Source organism: Lithobates pipiens, unplaced genomic scaffold (assembly GCF_037356315.1).
Source record: "Lithobates pipiens isolate NorthernLeopardFrog02 unplaced genomic scaffold, aLitPip1_a1.2 Scaffold_10, whole genome shotgun sequence".
Taxonomy (NCBI): Eukaryota; Metazoa; Chordata; class Amphibia; order Anura; family Ranidae; genus Lithobates; species Lithobates pipiens.
The window spans coordinates 56359838-56376802 of NW_027507686.1; the positions used below are offsets into that span (position 1 = coordinate 56359838).

Here is a 16965-nt window from a genome sequence, read left to right on the forward strand (position 1 = left end):
TGATATGAAAAGATTCGGATACTACTTATCTGCGACCATGAGCGGGAACCGCCGATGAAGACTACGAATGAAGAAGCCGAAGTGCACCTGCGATTGGACGCACAGATAGTCCACCGTGAGGGAGCTGAGAAGAGTCGGCCCCTTGATGTGCAGTACCTTGCACTGGAACCGACACAGACCGTTGTGGGTGGTCTGATTAAATACCCACCAGGCTCCTCCCATAATTACGGGCCACCATACTGGCAAGGGCTAATTAGCAGAGAATTAAGAAGACTACGAAGAGGTCAATTTGATGCCTAGGTATCCAATCAAGTGGGAAGCCCAACAATATGGGAAATGCTCCTGAAGGCATTCCATCATATCAGTAGAAAGGGTGATATTCAGCACCGTCATTTTAGAAGGGTTCATTTGAAGACCTGAAAAGGCTGAGAAGCGGTCTAGTGTGAGTTTCAGATTGGGGAGAGAAATGAGCAGGTTGGTCAGGATCAGGAGAGCATCATTGTCCAAAAAAGCTTTCTATTGGACCCCAACATATGTCACTGCCGATACATCGACGCTGGCACTAATTGCCACTGCCAATGGTTCTAATGCCAAATAAAAAGCACCAGAGACAGGGAGAACCCTGCCAGGGTTAGGGAACGAATCAGCAGAAAAGCTTCCATATTTCACTAAGGTTGGCAGCAATTAATACAGGGCCAGGATCCATGATAGAAAGTAGTCTCCAAAGCCCCATTGTGACTCAATGAATTAAAGATAATCCCAGGAAAGCCTCAAACGTTTTGTAAATACCAAAGAGTGTAAAAAGTCTGGAATTTTACACTGGTGAAGAATATGTATAAGATGAATTGCCTTGTGTACATTATCACCCGCTTAGGGTCCAGGCATGAAGCCCACCTGGTCCCTGTGAATAAGGGCCTGAAGGTATTTGTTAATACGTGAGCTGAACATTTTTCCTAAAGTCTTCAGGTCCACATTCAACAGGGGAATGGAATGGAAGTATGGTAGGTCAAAGGCCTCCATGGTTTATTTAGGAGTCATAGTGATGTGGGCTTTGAGTGAATCCAGGGAAGGCCTCACCACGTCTTGTAAGGAGTAGAAGTTAAAGTGATTGTAAAGTCTAATTTAAAAAAAAATACCAAACATGTTATACTTACCTCCTCCGCGCAGTTGGTTTTGCACAGAGCAGCCCGGATCATCCTTTTCTCTGGTCCCTCTTTGCTATCCTTGGCCCCTCCCTCCTATTGAGGGCCCCCACACTCAGAAGCTTCCAATGGGTGCACTGGAGCTGATTTGCTGACTGACTTTGACAGTCATGGGAGCCAATGGCACTGCTGCTGTGTCTCAGCCAATCAGGAGGAGTGTCCCAGATGGCTTAGACATTTGTGGACACCCTTGGAGAGAGACGAGGCTCGGGTAAGTAATTAGGGGATGCTGGGAAGGCTGCTACACACAGTTTTTTTTTATCTTAATGCATAGAATGCATTAAGATAAAAAACCTTCTGCCTTTACAACTGCTTTAAGTGTGGGGTAAGAAGAGCTGCAAACATTTTATAATATAGTCCCATGAAACCATCCAGGCCAGGAGCCTTAGCTGGTTTCAGGGCATTAATAACTCATATGACTTCCAATTCGGAGATAGGAGAGTTTGGGGTGTCCCAGGTCGACGACAAGATGAGGCTCGGCGATTAAAAGAAGCTCTCAGCTTTGTCCAGGTCAAAAGAAGATGATCTACTGTAATGGAACGAGAGAAAGTTAGCGAAGGTGGAAGGAATCTTTGAAGGGTCTGAAGTAAGACCCCTCCCCTTAGCCTCAGCTGAATCGACCTATACATGCAACCCAGAGAATTAAGTTTCCTGGCTAGCATGGAACCAGATTTGTTTGTTTTAATATAGAAAGAATCTATGTTTGATCCAAAGCAAGGCCTTTTCTGCCTGGTCAGATGCGAGGAGATTTAGTTCAGTGGCCAAGTTGCCACGGGCCTTCCTATTTACCACTGTTGGATGTGCCTTCCAGGTTGCATCCGCAGCGTCTGGAAAAGAGATGAACTGAACACCCCCTGGTTCAGTTCACACCAGAATATGCGAACAGACAAAAAATTTGTGTGCACTGTTAAAGTCTATGGGACACGAACGTGAAAAATAGAAAGTGCTAATTTTTGAAGGCTTATGTGCAAGTTATTGCCATAAAAAGTGTATGGGGACCTGGGTACTGCCCCAGGGGACAGGTATCAATGCAAAAAAGTTTTAAAAATGCCCGTTTTTTCAGGAGGAGTGATTTCAATAATGCTTAAAGTGCAACAATTAAAATTAAATATTCCTTTAAATATCGTGTCGGGGGGGGGTCTCCTTAGTCTGACTGTAAAGTAGTGCATTTTTCCCATGTTCATAACAGTCCCACAACAAAATTACATTTTTTTTAATTTTTTAAAACCAACTTTATTGAAAAATATATGCATGGTACATAAATCGGTATAAGCCAGTATGGCCAAAACAGTAGTACATACATAAACACATTGAAATATCTATGTGACATAATGCAAAATAACCATCGGGAGTGGAACCAGTACTTAATAAACAAAAGGAGAGCGATGAGGGAGGAAAAAAAAAGGGGGGGGGGAGGGGTGAACATATAAAGTACACGTTTCACTGTCTGCTAACCATCTGCTCCAGACCTTCTCATACTCAAGCAGGCACCCTCTATGTAGATAGATCCGCTTCTTATATGGAAGAGTGTCGTTAATCTCTATTTTTTGTAGCACTGGATTGTAGGGGGCAGGGCCTACATCCATTTGCGAGTCACAACTTTTCTCGTCATGAATAGCATCTCATGTAGAAAGGTACGGAGGTGTTTGTCTGCATCTAAGTCTGGCAGCAGACCGAGTAGGCACATCTTTGGGTCTAGGGTAGCAGGAGAGCTGATTGTGCAGGAAACGAACCACCTGTATCCAGTACATTTATATAGTTGGACAGGACCATATAAGGTGATAGAGGGAGCCTGGGGTGTGGTCACATAGACGGAACCCTGGGTTGTACGTGGGTTTGTAGAGCGCTATCCTCTGAGGAGTCAGATACGGCCTATGTAAATTATACAACTGTGTGAGGTGGTCTGACAGTTTGGGGGAAACTTTTTTCACATCCTCCAAAATTTCATCCCAATCCTCATTCTCAATACTCCAACATCCGCCTCCCATCTAGTATTGGCAGTATAGGCCAATGCTGTGGTACTAGGAAGGCGGATGGCAGAGCATAGGGTAGATATTAGCTTGGCTGGTTCAGTACCTGTGATTGTGTCTAAAATAGAGGGGACTGCCAAGGATGGGTTGGAGCCAGTAAACTGGGTTTGTATAGCATGGCAGAGTTGTAGATACCTGAAGAGAAGGCAATTGGGGAGGGAAAATTTGTCCTTTAGCGCTTGGAATGTTTTAATTTCCGTAGAGGTCATGATCTGGTGTTTTGCGCTAATCTGGTGTTTTGCGCTGGCAGCGCACCTCATCAGTCGGGTGTTGCAGGGGGTGCAAGATATCTTCCGCTCTGCTGATACGGGTCTCCTTCTCCGTCACATGGTCTCGCAGGGTAGAGAGATCCTGCCAGATGGGGGATACGTCGATTTTGATCTCCTCTATTTTGGTGGTGAGCGTTCTCTGACACAGGGCAATCGCATCAAGCACTTTGTTGGTGGCCACCATGGAGTTCTCCGTATTCGAGGATGCGCCATCCTTGGCCTGTTGGTCTTCCTCGAGCCGGTGGTACTTGGTGAACTTGTCGGCAGCCTCGGAAGCCTTTTTTGGTGGAGACATATTGCAGGGGTGATCGGGAGGGTCCCTGGGTGTACCAAGATGGCTGCTTCTTATTAGGCTGGATCCTCAATGCCCCCTCCTGTCGCAGTTTAGAAGTGTCACACTGGGGGCTGCAAGTAGCAGCTGACCAGTTGTGGCATCCAGTGGCTGCGTCAGGAGGAATCTGGGCTCAGGGTGTTCAGGGAGTTCTGGAGTATCTGCTATGGCCGCCTCAGGGTGGAGCAAGATGGAGTCTTTATCTTTTATGTACCACGTCCATCCATCTACCAGTCTGAGCTTATAAGAGGCGGCTTGGGGATAACTAAGCAGGCTCATTGTATGTTGGAACCAATTTGTGTTTAGACTGCAAATGCTTTCCTTGATCCTCTGTAACGGGGGATAATGGTAATCTGGTAAGAAGTGATTTATTTTATCTGGTGGTGGATTCAGCACATCGGAGATGCCATTGCATACATTTATGGACTATATTATTTGAGCACTGGTGGACTTTATATAAATTTTCAATTTAGGCAACTATCAATTATTGTTTGCTTATAGGTTTAGCACAATTCTATTTTCTTTTGAAACATTGTAAGATGTTTCTGGTCAAGTGTCCCCAGTCTAGGGGCCACCAGTGGGAGGCGATCATTGAGGGCCCCCTGGCAGGAGAGACAATACAGGTGCATTGTAGCGCACACGGTAACCGGCAGTGGCTCCAATGGGGTAAGGGGTCAAACCGGAGTATGAGGCGAAACTCTATTAAGGAGAGGCCTATCAGATAAACCAATAGAACAATAGATAACAGCCTGGTGCATTAAAACAAGGGGGGAAGGAAGGGGAAAATGGTGGAGTGGGGAAATAAAAGGGAGGGGGTGAGAATTGGAGGAAATGGAAGGCAAGGAAAAACGAGGGATGGAGGGAGGGAAAGGGAAGCGAATATCAATAGGTCTCCCAAGTAATAAGTAACCTGACTGAGAAAATGTGCATACCAACTCAGGTCTCAAGGGATATCAGAGCATCAAGGTGTACGACTCCCACATGGCAGACTTGGTATGCCATGTCAGGTCTTAGAGGTAGCCATATGGCCCACAGAAGGAAACCCAGTCCTGAGTCACTGAGGTCCTAAGCGAAAGTTTGAGTGCAAGAAATGGAGCGGCACAACATCTAACAAGGTATCATCAACCTACAGGTAAAAGTTAAGAACGGGCTTAAATGGCCAACAGAAAAAATTAACAGTCATACTGGAAAACAAATAATATTTACCCCTTTAAGGGTGACGAACGGCAGGGAAAAGGGCAAGTCCCAATTTCAATAAAAGGAGGTTGTCACGGTACTACTTACAATGAGCCCACAGGCGAACAGGTGACACAGGATCCCCCAGGGCATGGAGTCTAAGGGCCAGCCGGTATCCTGCCAGGGACCCCCTCAGGAGGGTTTGGGCTTAGCTGTGTGCTGACCCCAGGACACGACCCCCGGGTTCACCCTGCTTGCTAGGGAAGTACCAGAAGACACTGTCAGACAAGGTTGGATGGATGAAGCAAAGGAGAGCTGGGAAGCGAGCCAAGGCCAGGGTGGGCTGCAGACACAATCTCCTGACAATCAGAACAAGCCACGTTGGTACACAAGCGATCAGTTTACAAGAGGTCAGGCTAAAGCAGGTTACATGAAGGGAGCTCAGAAACAAATGTTGCTCAAGCAACCAGAAAGTGGTCTGAAAGGGATTTAAATAGAGAAGCACATGAGGGGCTGGACAGGTAGCAGGAAGGAATTGTATATTAAGCAACAGGTGAAGCCGGCGACACATATAGCTGCAGAGTACAACAGAGCTGAACACAAGCTAGTGGAACAACAGGTGCCAGCCGACCACAGTAGTAAAGGTAAGATACAGATCAGCTCCGCAGCTGATCTGTGACAGAGGTATCAAGCAGGCTCTCCCGTTTAATTGCTCATCCAGGATCAGAGGCCCACACAAGGCTAAAATATATATTTTTTAAAGCATTCTTACTTTACAGCATTTCTTCACACCTGCCTAAACCTTTTGCATAGTACTGTACATACAGAAAGAATTTGTTGAGTACTGTCCATATAAGGCTCTGTATAATACTTTGCTCCCTAATGATTCACAGTGTTCAGTGATAACTAACCCCTTCCAAGTGTACACTGATAACATACATTCTGGATGTAGAGGCAATAAAGAGAAGTGATTAATTCCCTGTAAGTCTGAATCTGCTTAGTCTTTCACAATTTGTATGAAGAATATGCAGTATCTCACAAACGTGAGTACATCCCTCACATTTTTGTAAATATTTTATTATATCTTTTCACGTGACAACACTGAAGAAATTACACTTTGCTACAATGTAAAGTAGTGAGTGTACAGCTTGTATAACAGTGTAAATTGTCTGTCCCCTCAAAATAACTCAACACACAGCCATTAATGTCTAAACTGCTGGCAACAAGTGAAAATGTCCAAATTGGGCCCAAAGTGTCAATATTTTGTGTGGCCACCATTATTTTCCAGCACTGCCTTAACCCTCTTGGGCATGGAGTTCACCAGAGCTTCACAGGTTACCACTGGAGTCCTCTTCCACCCCTCCATGACAACATCACAGGGAGGGAAAATTGCTAATTGGGCCCAATTAGGGGTGTACTCTTGTTGTCAACAGGTTAGACAATAATGGCTGTGTCATTGAGTTATTTTGAGGGGACAGAAAATTTACATTGTTATACAAGATGTAGACTTACTACTTTACATTGTAGCAAAGTATAATTTCTTAAGTGTTGTTAAATGAAAAGATATCATAAAACATTTACAAAAATGTGAGGGGTGTACTCACTTTTGTGAGATTCTGTACATGGCAATAATTTTTTTTTCTTTTTACATTTTTATTAGGGATGCACTAATTCCAAGCATTTGCATGAGTATCGGTACTCGTGCAAATGCTCCGATGCCTAATCCGATACCTGTTGTATCAGACCAGGCGTCATCAAGCACAGTAGGGGATTCAGGCAGCCTCACAGGTGATTGGTGCGGTGGTGGGGGCAGTTAAAAGCACTGATCTCCCTGTATAGCTTTTCTGACAGACACTTCTCCTCCTCTCCCTCCTGCAGCTGTCAGGTGCTTTATTGAAAGTTATATAGGGAAATTGGTACTTTTAACTGCCCCACGATCACCCCCGACTGTCCCCTGTCCAGATATGTCAGGATGGGGAGCAGAGGAAGGAGACCTTAAATTTACTGGCTCCTTTCTTTTCTGAATGCACACTGATCACTGACTGTCCATTCATAATTGAAACATCGTAACCTGTGTTTACGATGCTTCAGTTTATGAATGGAGAGGAGCCGCTGTCTCCTGTCCATTCATTTTCAGTGCTGCTGAGGCTACAGAGAAAGGGACTGGGGAATCTGTGCCCCAAGAAAATAAAGCATTGTAAAAAAATTAAAATAAAATAAAATTGTAGAAAATAAAGTTGTAAAAATAAACGACTGACACAGTCCACGCTTAATCAGTGCCCATCAGTACTGCATATTAGTGCCACTGTCACACATTAACAAAAAGTATCGGTAATCTGCGAGAACTTGAAAAAAAGTATCGGTACTTGTACTCGGTCTTAAAAAAGTGGTATCAGTGCAACCCTACTTTTTATGTAATACACTATAAGTAAAGAATTATCTGGTTCTACAGGTTGGCACCTTTCAGGAGGCCACAGCAAGATGGTCTTGAATATGAAGGGTATCAAGAATATTTCCTTAATAGAAGCCAACCTCAAAATTATGACGAGATGGTATCTCACCCCATATAAACTGGCCCGCATGTTCCCCACTGCAAATCCCCTGTGCTATAGGGGCTGTGCCCTGTATGGAACCATGGCCCACACCTGGTGGGAATGCCCAAAAATCAGATCATTCTGGAGGAGGGTCTTCGCCTTAATTCACAAGGTAACAGGTCTTCGGCTGGCTAGAACTCCAGTGGTAGCCCTACTAAATGCCAATGTCCAGGCCGACCGCCGACTGATCCACTTTATTCTCCTGGGCGCTAAGGTAACTATAGCCAAGGCCTGGAAAAAAACAGGGGTTTCATTCACAGCAGCCAAACATAAAATATCTTGGATCATGTCCCAGGAGAAACTGGCCAGTATTCTCCTTGATTCCAAAGAAAAGTTTGAGTCCGTCTGGGAGCCCTGGGAAAACTATGTTGGCATCTCCCTTATCCCAGGTGTTCAACGGTGACCCTCAAGCTTCTTCTTGTTCCCTTTGGCCTACCACCTGTCGGACGGCTCCTGCCTTTTTCTAGTCTCTCCTTCCCTACTTATCTGCCTTTTCTACTCTTTCCCTCTTTGAGTCTTAGGTAATGAAGAGTCTATTTTCTGGTCCGCCTCAAGAGGGCGAGATGTGGTTATGGAATGGATTCAGCTTGTGTTGTGAAACGGGAGCCCGGGGAATGGGGTTTCCCCCCACCCCGGGACCGACTGATATGAGCCCGCTCCACTTCGAAACTCATACACCCTTATGAGCCTCCATGCTATTTTTTTTTCTTTTTATTAGAGCTTTAAAGGTTCTGGGTGGCCCGGCCTGGCACAGTTAGATCCCATTAGGGGTGTCGGGAGGGCCCACTGGTACTAGATCTGTAAGAGAAGGGCGAGGGCTAAGGTCTCTCGAAGTGCCCTCTGGGGGAACCGAGAGTAGCAGATTGAGGTGATTTTGGATCGACCAAAGGTTTATTTCTATGCCTGGCTCATAATCTTGCCTGACTGATACCTTACTGCGTAAATGTAGCACAATACGAGGCGGATGGCCTCTCTACATATATTCTTCGTACATATATGCTTTTGTTTTTTTGTATTTTCTGTCTCTATAATACTCAATAAAAATGTTGAAAGTGGAATTTTACTGACAGAATGAAGCTACCATCTTTCCTAATAACCTCATGCAGAGGTGAACAGAAGGACTTACCCTTGTCCTGACCATGTGAACTAGTTTTCTTATGCCGCGTACACACTATCGGAATTTCCGTCTGAAAAATATTGGAGCAGAATTTCCAATTGGAACTTTTTCCGACCGAAAAATAGAGAACCTGTTCTCAATCTTTTGCTGGCAGGAATTCAAGGAGCATACACACGGTAGCATTTTCTGACCAAAACTCTCATCTGTCTTTTGCTGGCTGAATTTCCGATCGTGTGTACGGGACATTATAGCGCAAACTTTTGCCTGGGGTAAAAACACTTTCTTGTGGGTTGTGTCTATAACTAGAACCAAGTATTCCAGTCTTCTCACTGGCCATAGGGATGATTTTTTTAGGTTGAGAATCCAAACTAAATGCTCCAGATATTTGACCGTGTTTAACACACTGTGATCTGGCCCTGTTATGGACTGATCTATCAGCAGCAGGTTGTCTAGGTATGCCCCCACCGCGATACTCTGGGCTCTTAATCTCGGCAAAAGCGGAGCCAGGATTTTTGTAAATACCCGAGGTGCAATGGCCAACATGAAGGGCAAGGCCACAAACTGAAAATGTCTCTGTTCCACTGCGAATCACAGGAATCTCTGGTGAGCGGGGAATATTGGAACATGGAGATAAGCATCCTTTATGTCTATTGATGCTAGGAATTCTCCTCCCCTTAGAGTGGACACTACAGAGCGAATCGACTCCAATGCGAAACAAGACAATGTTTAGGAACTGGTTCCGACCCTTGAGATCCAAAATAGGCCTGACATCTCCATTCGGCTTTGGCAACGTGAAGAGGTTTGAATAAAACCCCAGCCCCTGTTCTCCTAAGGAAGTCTCTATGATCACCCCCTGAGACAACAGTCGGTCTATTGCCTGGAATAAAGACTTTCTTTTTATTAGGTCCTTAGGAATGCTTGATTTTAGGAAGCGAGATGGTGGAAACTCCCAAAACTCTAGTTTGTATCCCGGGGACACTGTGGAGATGACCCATCTGTCCTGGATTTCCTCCCGCCAGACTCCTGAAAACTGTCAAAGCCTTCATAAGGAGGCCTTGGGACTCTGTTTTGCACATTTCTGCCCCTAGGGCTTTTGCTGGCCCTGCATTTGGTTCTGAGGCCTTCCTCTCGGAGTTGACGTCAGAGGCCGTCGTAACTGCCTGGAGGCCATTGTCCTGGCGATGGAGAGGCAGAATGTTTGAAAGATAAATGCTTACTCTTACTTTTTACTGGAAGAAGGGTACTCTTTCCACCCGAGATTTTTTGGATGCATTTATCCAAGTCATCCCCAAACAATTGTTCCCCATGGAAGGGAAAACCAGTCAGCAGCTTCTTACAAGGCTCACTGATCACTAGTCTAGTGTAATACACACATGTTCCCACACATGTCCCCAAAACACACATGTTCCCAAATAATAAAAAGACATGTCCCCAAATAATAAAAACACATGTCCCCCACATATGTCCCACTAAAATCACATGTCCCAATGATTATCTGCACACATATGTACGTGATCACCTGCACACATATGTACATGATCATTTGCGTACATATGTCCGTGATCACACAAACCAATTATTATACACTTAACGGAATTTTTTTTACCAAAAACATGTAGCAGAATACATTTTGGCTTACATTTATGACAAAATTTGATTTCATTGGATTTCTTTTCAAATAGAAAGAAGAAAATATAGTTTTTTTCCCAAATTTCTGCTTTTTTTGCGCTTATATCACTAAAAAAAAAAACGGAGTCGTGAATAAATACCACCAAAATAAAGCTCTATTTGTGTGAACAAAATGGTAAAAATTTCATTTGGGTACAGTGTAGCATGACTGCACAATTGTCATTGAAAGTGCGAGAGCGATGAAAGCTGAAAATTGGGCTGGGAAGGAAGGGGGTGAAAGTGCCCAGTATTGTAGTTGTTAATTATAATCATATTCTGAAACCACAAATTCATTTTTATTTTTGTGTAGAAAGAATGCGGGTTCATTTTTTTATACTTCCTAATTATGTTTCCTAATCCTCTTACCAAATTATCATTTTTGGACCCATGGCATTGCAGGTTGCAGCAAAAGAAAACATAGTTCACAAATATGAGAAAAAAACTATTTTTGAAATTGTGATATTTTTATTTCTATTTTGTCTTGCGCTGTCCTGTGTATACATTAGATCAGAGTTATATATTTACATTTATCTAATTCCTTGAAATACTTTTTTGTTGTGGCTTGCTGTATTGTGTTGAGCAATTTTAAACCTATTTGTACTTATGAATGTTGTGGTTAGAAACAAGAAAATCTTGCTTTGTGGGTTTAACTAAACACCAATGGTGATCACATCAGACTCTGAGGGAGGTGTAGTCTCAGTGTTGTACTTTGTATTCTAGGAAGCAGAAACAGACATTGTGAATTCTCAATCATGGAGCTGAGTACTGCACTGCTGCTGGGCCTCCTCCTCTTGGCTTTGTTATGGAAGAAATTCTCTCGGCCAAAGGATTTCCCTCCTGGGCCTCTAGCATTGCCTGTACTGGGTAATATACTACAAATGGACTTTTCTAATCCTATAAAGAACCTGAGAGAGGTGAGTTAAAGGATAATAATAAAACTAAAGAACATCTATGTATATGCTGATAGTAGTTTAGCAATGAGCATTATAGCCACCCACCTATCTTGGAAGGTCAGTCTAGGGTTTTGAAGATTTGATATTGAATATACTCGCTACCTGTTCTCAAAAGTAAAAAAAAATATCACCAGCAAACCGAGGATTGTCAAAACTAACGTCCAAATATTTATTTGAGAGGATCACTATTCTGTGGTAAGGTCCCCTTTGTCAGGCATGTGATCCATGTCTGATGAAGGCGCCTTGTGTGACCCCAAAACGTTACACTTTACCGATGTTAGGTGATCTTATCATATATTTGAATGGTAATTTTTACAATCCACAGTGTGCTGGTAATATATATTTTGATCTATAGTGTCACCAGTCTCCAGCTGGTATCTGCTACAGCCTATGGTTTTACCCCATGCATTACACATGCATTAGGAATATTTTTATTATTATACAGGATTTATAAACAGCAGTGGTGGCTGGTGTTTTTTTGTTTGGGGGGGTGCCAAACACCCCCCCACCGCAGTACTTCAACCCCCCCCCCCACCGTCTGCCGTCTGTCTTACCCCATCGGCAGCGGGGATCGGCAGGCACATGGGGGTTCGGTGGGCACACAGCATCGGGGATCGGCTGGCACACAGCGGCAGGGATTGGTGGGCACTTCGGTCAGGGGATCAGGCTGCAGTCTGTCAGTGTCTCATGTGTCCTCTCCTCTTCTGAGATCACTGCGGCTTTGGCCGTGCATCTCCTACCCTCCTCCTAGGCGCCCAATAGGATCGCCTGCCCTTTCAGCCAATCAGACTTGCGCTTCCTGATTGGTGGAAAGGCGATTCAGTGTTAGAAATGCGAATATTTATTCTCTTTTCTAACACACCTTGGTGGGCTCCGAGCACAATGCTCTGCACTCTGAGTCCACCCTATTTTGAAATATATTAGAACCTATGGCTTTAATCAGCTGCTTCAAAAAAAAAACCCCGCCACTGTAATTCATGCACCCGGCACCCTGAAAGGGGGCAGACACATGAATACGGGGTGGCTGTGGCGGGCATGGATAAATTCATGCAATGCATGAATCTATCCATTAACCATATAAGGGTGGCATGGATAGAGGGGGCGGCGCCCGTGCGCCCTTAATGGACGGACCGCCCCTGATTTACAGCATCTCACAAATTGAGTACACTCCTCACATTTTTGTAAATATTTTATTATATCTTTTCATGTGACAACACTGAAGAAATTACACTTTTCTACAATGTAAAGTAGTGAGTGTACAGCTTGTATAACAGTGTAAATTTGCTGTCCTCTCAAAATAACTCAACACACAGCCATTAATGTCTAAACTGCTGGCAACAAAAGTGAGTACACCCCTAGGTGAAAATGTCCAAAGTGTCATTATTTTGTGTGGCCACCATTATTTTCCAGCACTGCCTTAACCCTCTTGGGCATGGAGTTCACCAGAGCGTCACAGGTTGCCACTAGAGTCCTCTTCCACTCCTCCATGACGACATCACGGAGCTGGTGGATGTTAGAGACCTTGCGCTCCTCCACTGTCTGTTTGGGATGCCCCACATATGCTCAATAGGGTTTAGCTCTGGAGACATGCTTGGCCAGTAGGGATGAGCCAGCGGTTCGAGTCAAACATCAGGTGTTTGTTTGTTCTAAAATGAACCGAACATATGGGGCATTCGTGGGAAATTCGAGAGAATATGGGGAACACCCCACAATGCACTGCAAGATTGCGAGGTCATCATACAGCAGTGCATTGCTGTATGATGATTATCCAAAGCATGCACCTGACCTGCATGCTTTGGCTAATCACAGCGTGATGATTATCCAAAGCATGGACCTGACCTGCATGCTTTGGCAAATCACAGCGCGCAAGGTGCTATTGGCTAATCATGGCTCAGGGATACTAAGTCCACACCACACACTATATAAGGCTGCTTACAGAGCGTCTGCATGTAGTGTTGTTGGCGTGGACAGAGATATAGCTTGAGTTAGATTAAGCACGTGAGTTATTCAGTTAGTGGCAGTGTATTTGATATATGTATATGTGTAGGAAGGCCAGTATGGTGGCCTGAATTTATGGGAGGAGCCTGGGGGGGTATTTAACCAGCCCACTCACCTGTGGTCTTTTTCGGTTTCCTGTGCATGATACCCACCCTCCCATCCCTTTTTCAGAGTATTTCTCGAAATAAATTTCTCTTCACGGAATATTCATTTCTAATCTAGGGTATGCCCCCTTATTTTGGTATACCGTCCATCAAACCAGGGCACACTTTCAGGTCCATTTCATGTGGCAAGTCCTATGTTAATGCTTATCCATATCTGTATCGGCCATAGGGCTCCGTGTATATATAAATATATATATATATATATATATATATATATATATATATATACACATACACACACACATACACACACACACAGGCAGTGTATTAATATATATATGACATATATATATTGTAGAGGACGCCAAGGTGGGGTCCTGGATGGGTGCTATGTAGCACCAGTATTCGGGTTGTGGTCCCTTTAAGGAAATCCCGGTAGACTTTAGGGGGTCACCCAAAATGGGTGAGAAATTCCGGGTATAGTCATCAGGAGAGGACTGACTCGCGGTCCTCTCTATATTGAGAGAGAGATAGTTGGGACCTGGAATTTGGGGGGCTCTGAAGTGACATTTGGGTGGGAAAGAGCCTCCCTCCCTGACCACAGGGATTCTGCACAAAGTGGGTTAAAGGCCTCTAAGAAGACAGCTCATAAGACAGGAAGTAGTGAAGAGTTGGTGGTGAGGAGGAGTAGGAGATTAAAGCGGATCTCCACCCTAAAGTGGAGCTTCCGCTCATTGGAACCCCCCCTCCGGCGCCACAATTGGCACCTTTCAGGGGGGAGGGGGGTGCAGGTACCTGTACAGTACAGGTATCTGCACCCACTTCCGGCATAGATATCTGCAGAAGCTACGTCCCTTTCCGCAGAATCTACGCCCCTTTCCAAAGGTCCCCCGCTGTCTGCTAGGGAAACACACGGATCCCAGAGACAGCGGGGACCATCTTTATTGCGCAGCGCGACTCGCGCATGCGCAGTAGGGAACCGGCAAATGAATCCGCAAGGCTCCACTTCCTGATTCCCATACCCAAGATGGCGGCGGCAGCACCCGAGAGACGATCGAGAGATCGGCTTCGGGTGCCGACATCACGGGCGTGCTGGGCGGGTAGGTGTCATTATTTTAAAAGTCAGCAGCTGCAGTATTTGTAGCTGCTGGCTTTTAAAAAAAAAAACGGCGGACTCCCGCTTTAACACCTGTCTGATGAGCTGTGTTGCTGTTTTGGAGGCTGCAAAAGATTTCTATAAGGACTCTGAAAACTTTGGGGCGAAGACCTGGCTAAAGAACTGTAGGTGTTTTCTTTAATTAGTGTTTTTGTGCTGAAGATAAGCGGACTTTAATTTACGTTTTGATCTGTGTGCTGAAGAAAGCATTATTTTTGATTTAATTATAAATAAAAATCTTTTGGTTTCACCTTTGAACGGTTTATGCACTTGGTCCCGCGGAGCTATTATCCCATATATATATATTTATATTAATACACTGTCTGAAGTGTATTAGAGACAGTACATCACGGAATGCACTGTAGATATAGGCTACACTGGATGCAGTATAGCAGTATATATATATATATATATATATATATATATATATATATATATATAGTGTCTTTTCAACCTTTTGCCACATTTCAGGCTTCAAACATAAAGATATAACATTTTTATTTTTTGTGAAGAATCACCAACAAGTGGGACACAATTGTGAAGTGGAACGAAATCTATTGGATTTTTGAAACTTTCGCTTGGGGTATGTCTCTATCAGTTTTGCACATCGAGAGACTGAAATTCTTGCCCATTCTTCCTTGCAAAACAGCTCGAGCTCAGTGAGGTTGGATGGAGAGCGTTTGTGAACAGCAGTTTTCAGCTCTTTCCACAGATTCTCGATTGGATTCAGGTCTGGACTTTGACTTGGCCAATCTAACACCTGGATACGTTTATTTGTGAACCATTCCTTTGTAGATTTTGCTGTATGTTTGGGATCATTGTCTTGTTGGAAGATAAATCTCCGTCCCAGTTTCAGGTCTTTTGCAGACTCCAACAGGTTTTCATCCAGAATGGTCCTGTATTTGGCTGCATCCATCTTCCCCTCAATTTTAACCATCTTCCCTGTCCCTGCTGAAGAAAAGCAGGCCCAAACCATGATGCTGCCACCACCATGTTTGACAGTGGGGATGTTGTGTTGAGGGTGATGAGCTGTGTTGCTTTTACGCCAAACATATCATTTTGCATTGTGGGCAAAAAGTTCGATTTTGGTTTCATCTGAAAAGAGCACCTTCTTCCACACGTTTGGTGTGTCTCCCAGGTGGCTTGTGGCAAACTTTAGATGAGACTTTTTATGGATATCTTTGAGAAATGGCTTTCTTCTTGCCACTCTTCCATAAAGGCCAGATTTGTGCAGTGTACGACTGATTGTTGTCCTATGGACAGACTCTCCCACCTCAGCTGTAGTTCTCTGCAGTTCATCCAGAGTGATCATGGGCCTCTTGGCTGCATCTCTGATCAGTCTTCTCCTTGTCTGAGCTGAAAGTTTAGAGGGACGGCCAGGTCTTGGTAGATTTCCAGTGGTCTGATACTCCTTCCATTTCAAAATGATCGCTTGCACAGTGCTCCTTGGGATGTTTAAAGCTTGGGAAATCTTTTTGTATCCAAATCCGGCTTTAAACTTTGCCACAACAGTATTACGAACCTGCCTGGTGTGTTCCTTGGTCTTCATGATGCTCTCTGCGCTTTCAACAGAACCCTGAGACTATCACAGAACAGGTGCATTTATACAGAGACTTGATTACACACAGGTGGATTCTATTTATCAACAACATTGGATCATTCAGAGATTCTCGCTGAACTTCTGGAGTGAGTTTGCTGCACTGAAAGTAAAGGGGCCGAATAATTTTGCATGCACCACTTTTCAGTTTTTTATTTGCTAAAAAAGTTTAAAATATCCAATAGATTTTGTTCCATTTCACAATTGTGTCCCACTTGTTGGTGATTCTTCACAAAAAATTTAAATTTTATATCTTAATGTTTGAAGCCTGAAATGTGGCAAAAGGTTGAAAAGTTCAAGGGGGCCGAATACTTTCGCAAGGCACTGTATATATATATGCTACACTGGATGTAGTATATATAATGTCCTCTAGAGGGCAGCTTAAGGGCAGCCAACCTATCACATCACACCGCAGAGGTGCAGGACGCAAATGACTCCTCAGTGACTTTTAAAGTTCCTTCGTGTGGGCCTTTTTTGACACATGTGCAGCATATCACACCATTGCTGTTTGAAATCTATGGCTAAAGTGGATCAGGCATGGGCCAGAACAGCAGACACTTCGGAACCACATGCTTGACCAGTGGTATGATGACCTCCCATGCAGTCTGTTGGCAACAGCACTTGAAAGACCCACATCAAAGAAAAAGGCAGACTTCTCCTTGCTCCTCATCTGGGATCTCCAACCCTACTATAACTCCAGTCCTCTCAAAAACCTGCACTGAGGAATGAAGGTACAGCAATAGGTGTCCCAAGTATTTGCAGCCAATCTG

The 16965-nt window shown here is 44.2% G+C and overlaps 1 protein-coding gene across 1 annotated transcript in view; it reads left to right on the top strand.

Moving 5' to 3' along the window:
• Nucleotides 1-11086: 11086 nt before the first annotated feature.
• Nucleotides 11087-16965, top strand: part of LOC143930767 (cytochrome P450 2J6-like) — a 78528-nt gene continuing 72649 nt past the window's right edge. Inside the window, exon 1 of the mRNA XM_077455347.1 lies at nucleotides 11087-11301. Coding sequence (XP_077311473.1) covers nucleotides 11140-11301 — 162 coding nt within the window. The 5' untranslated portion in view covers nucleotides 11087-11139. The remainder of the gene's footprint in view (nucleotides 11302-16965) is intronic.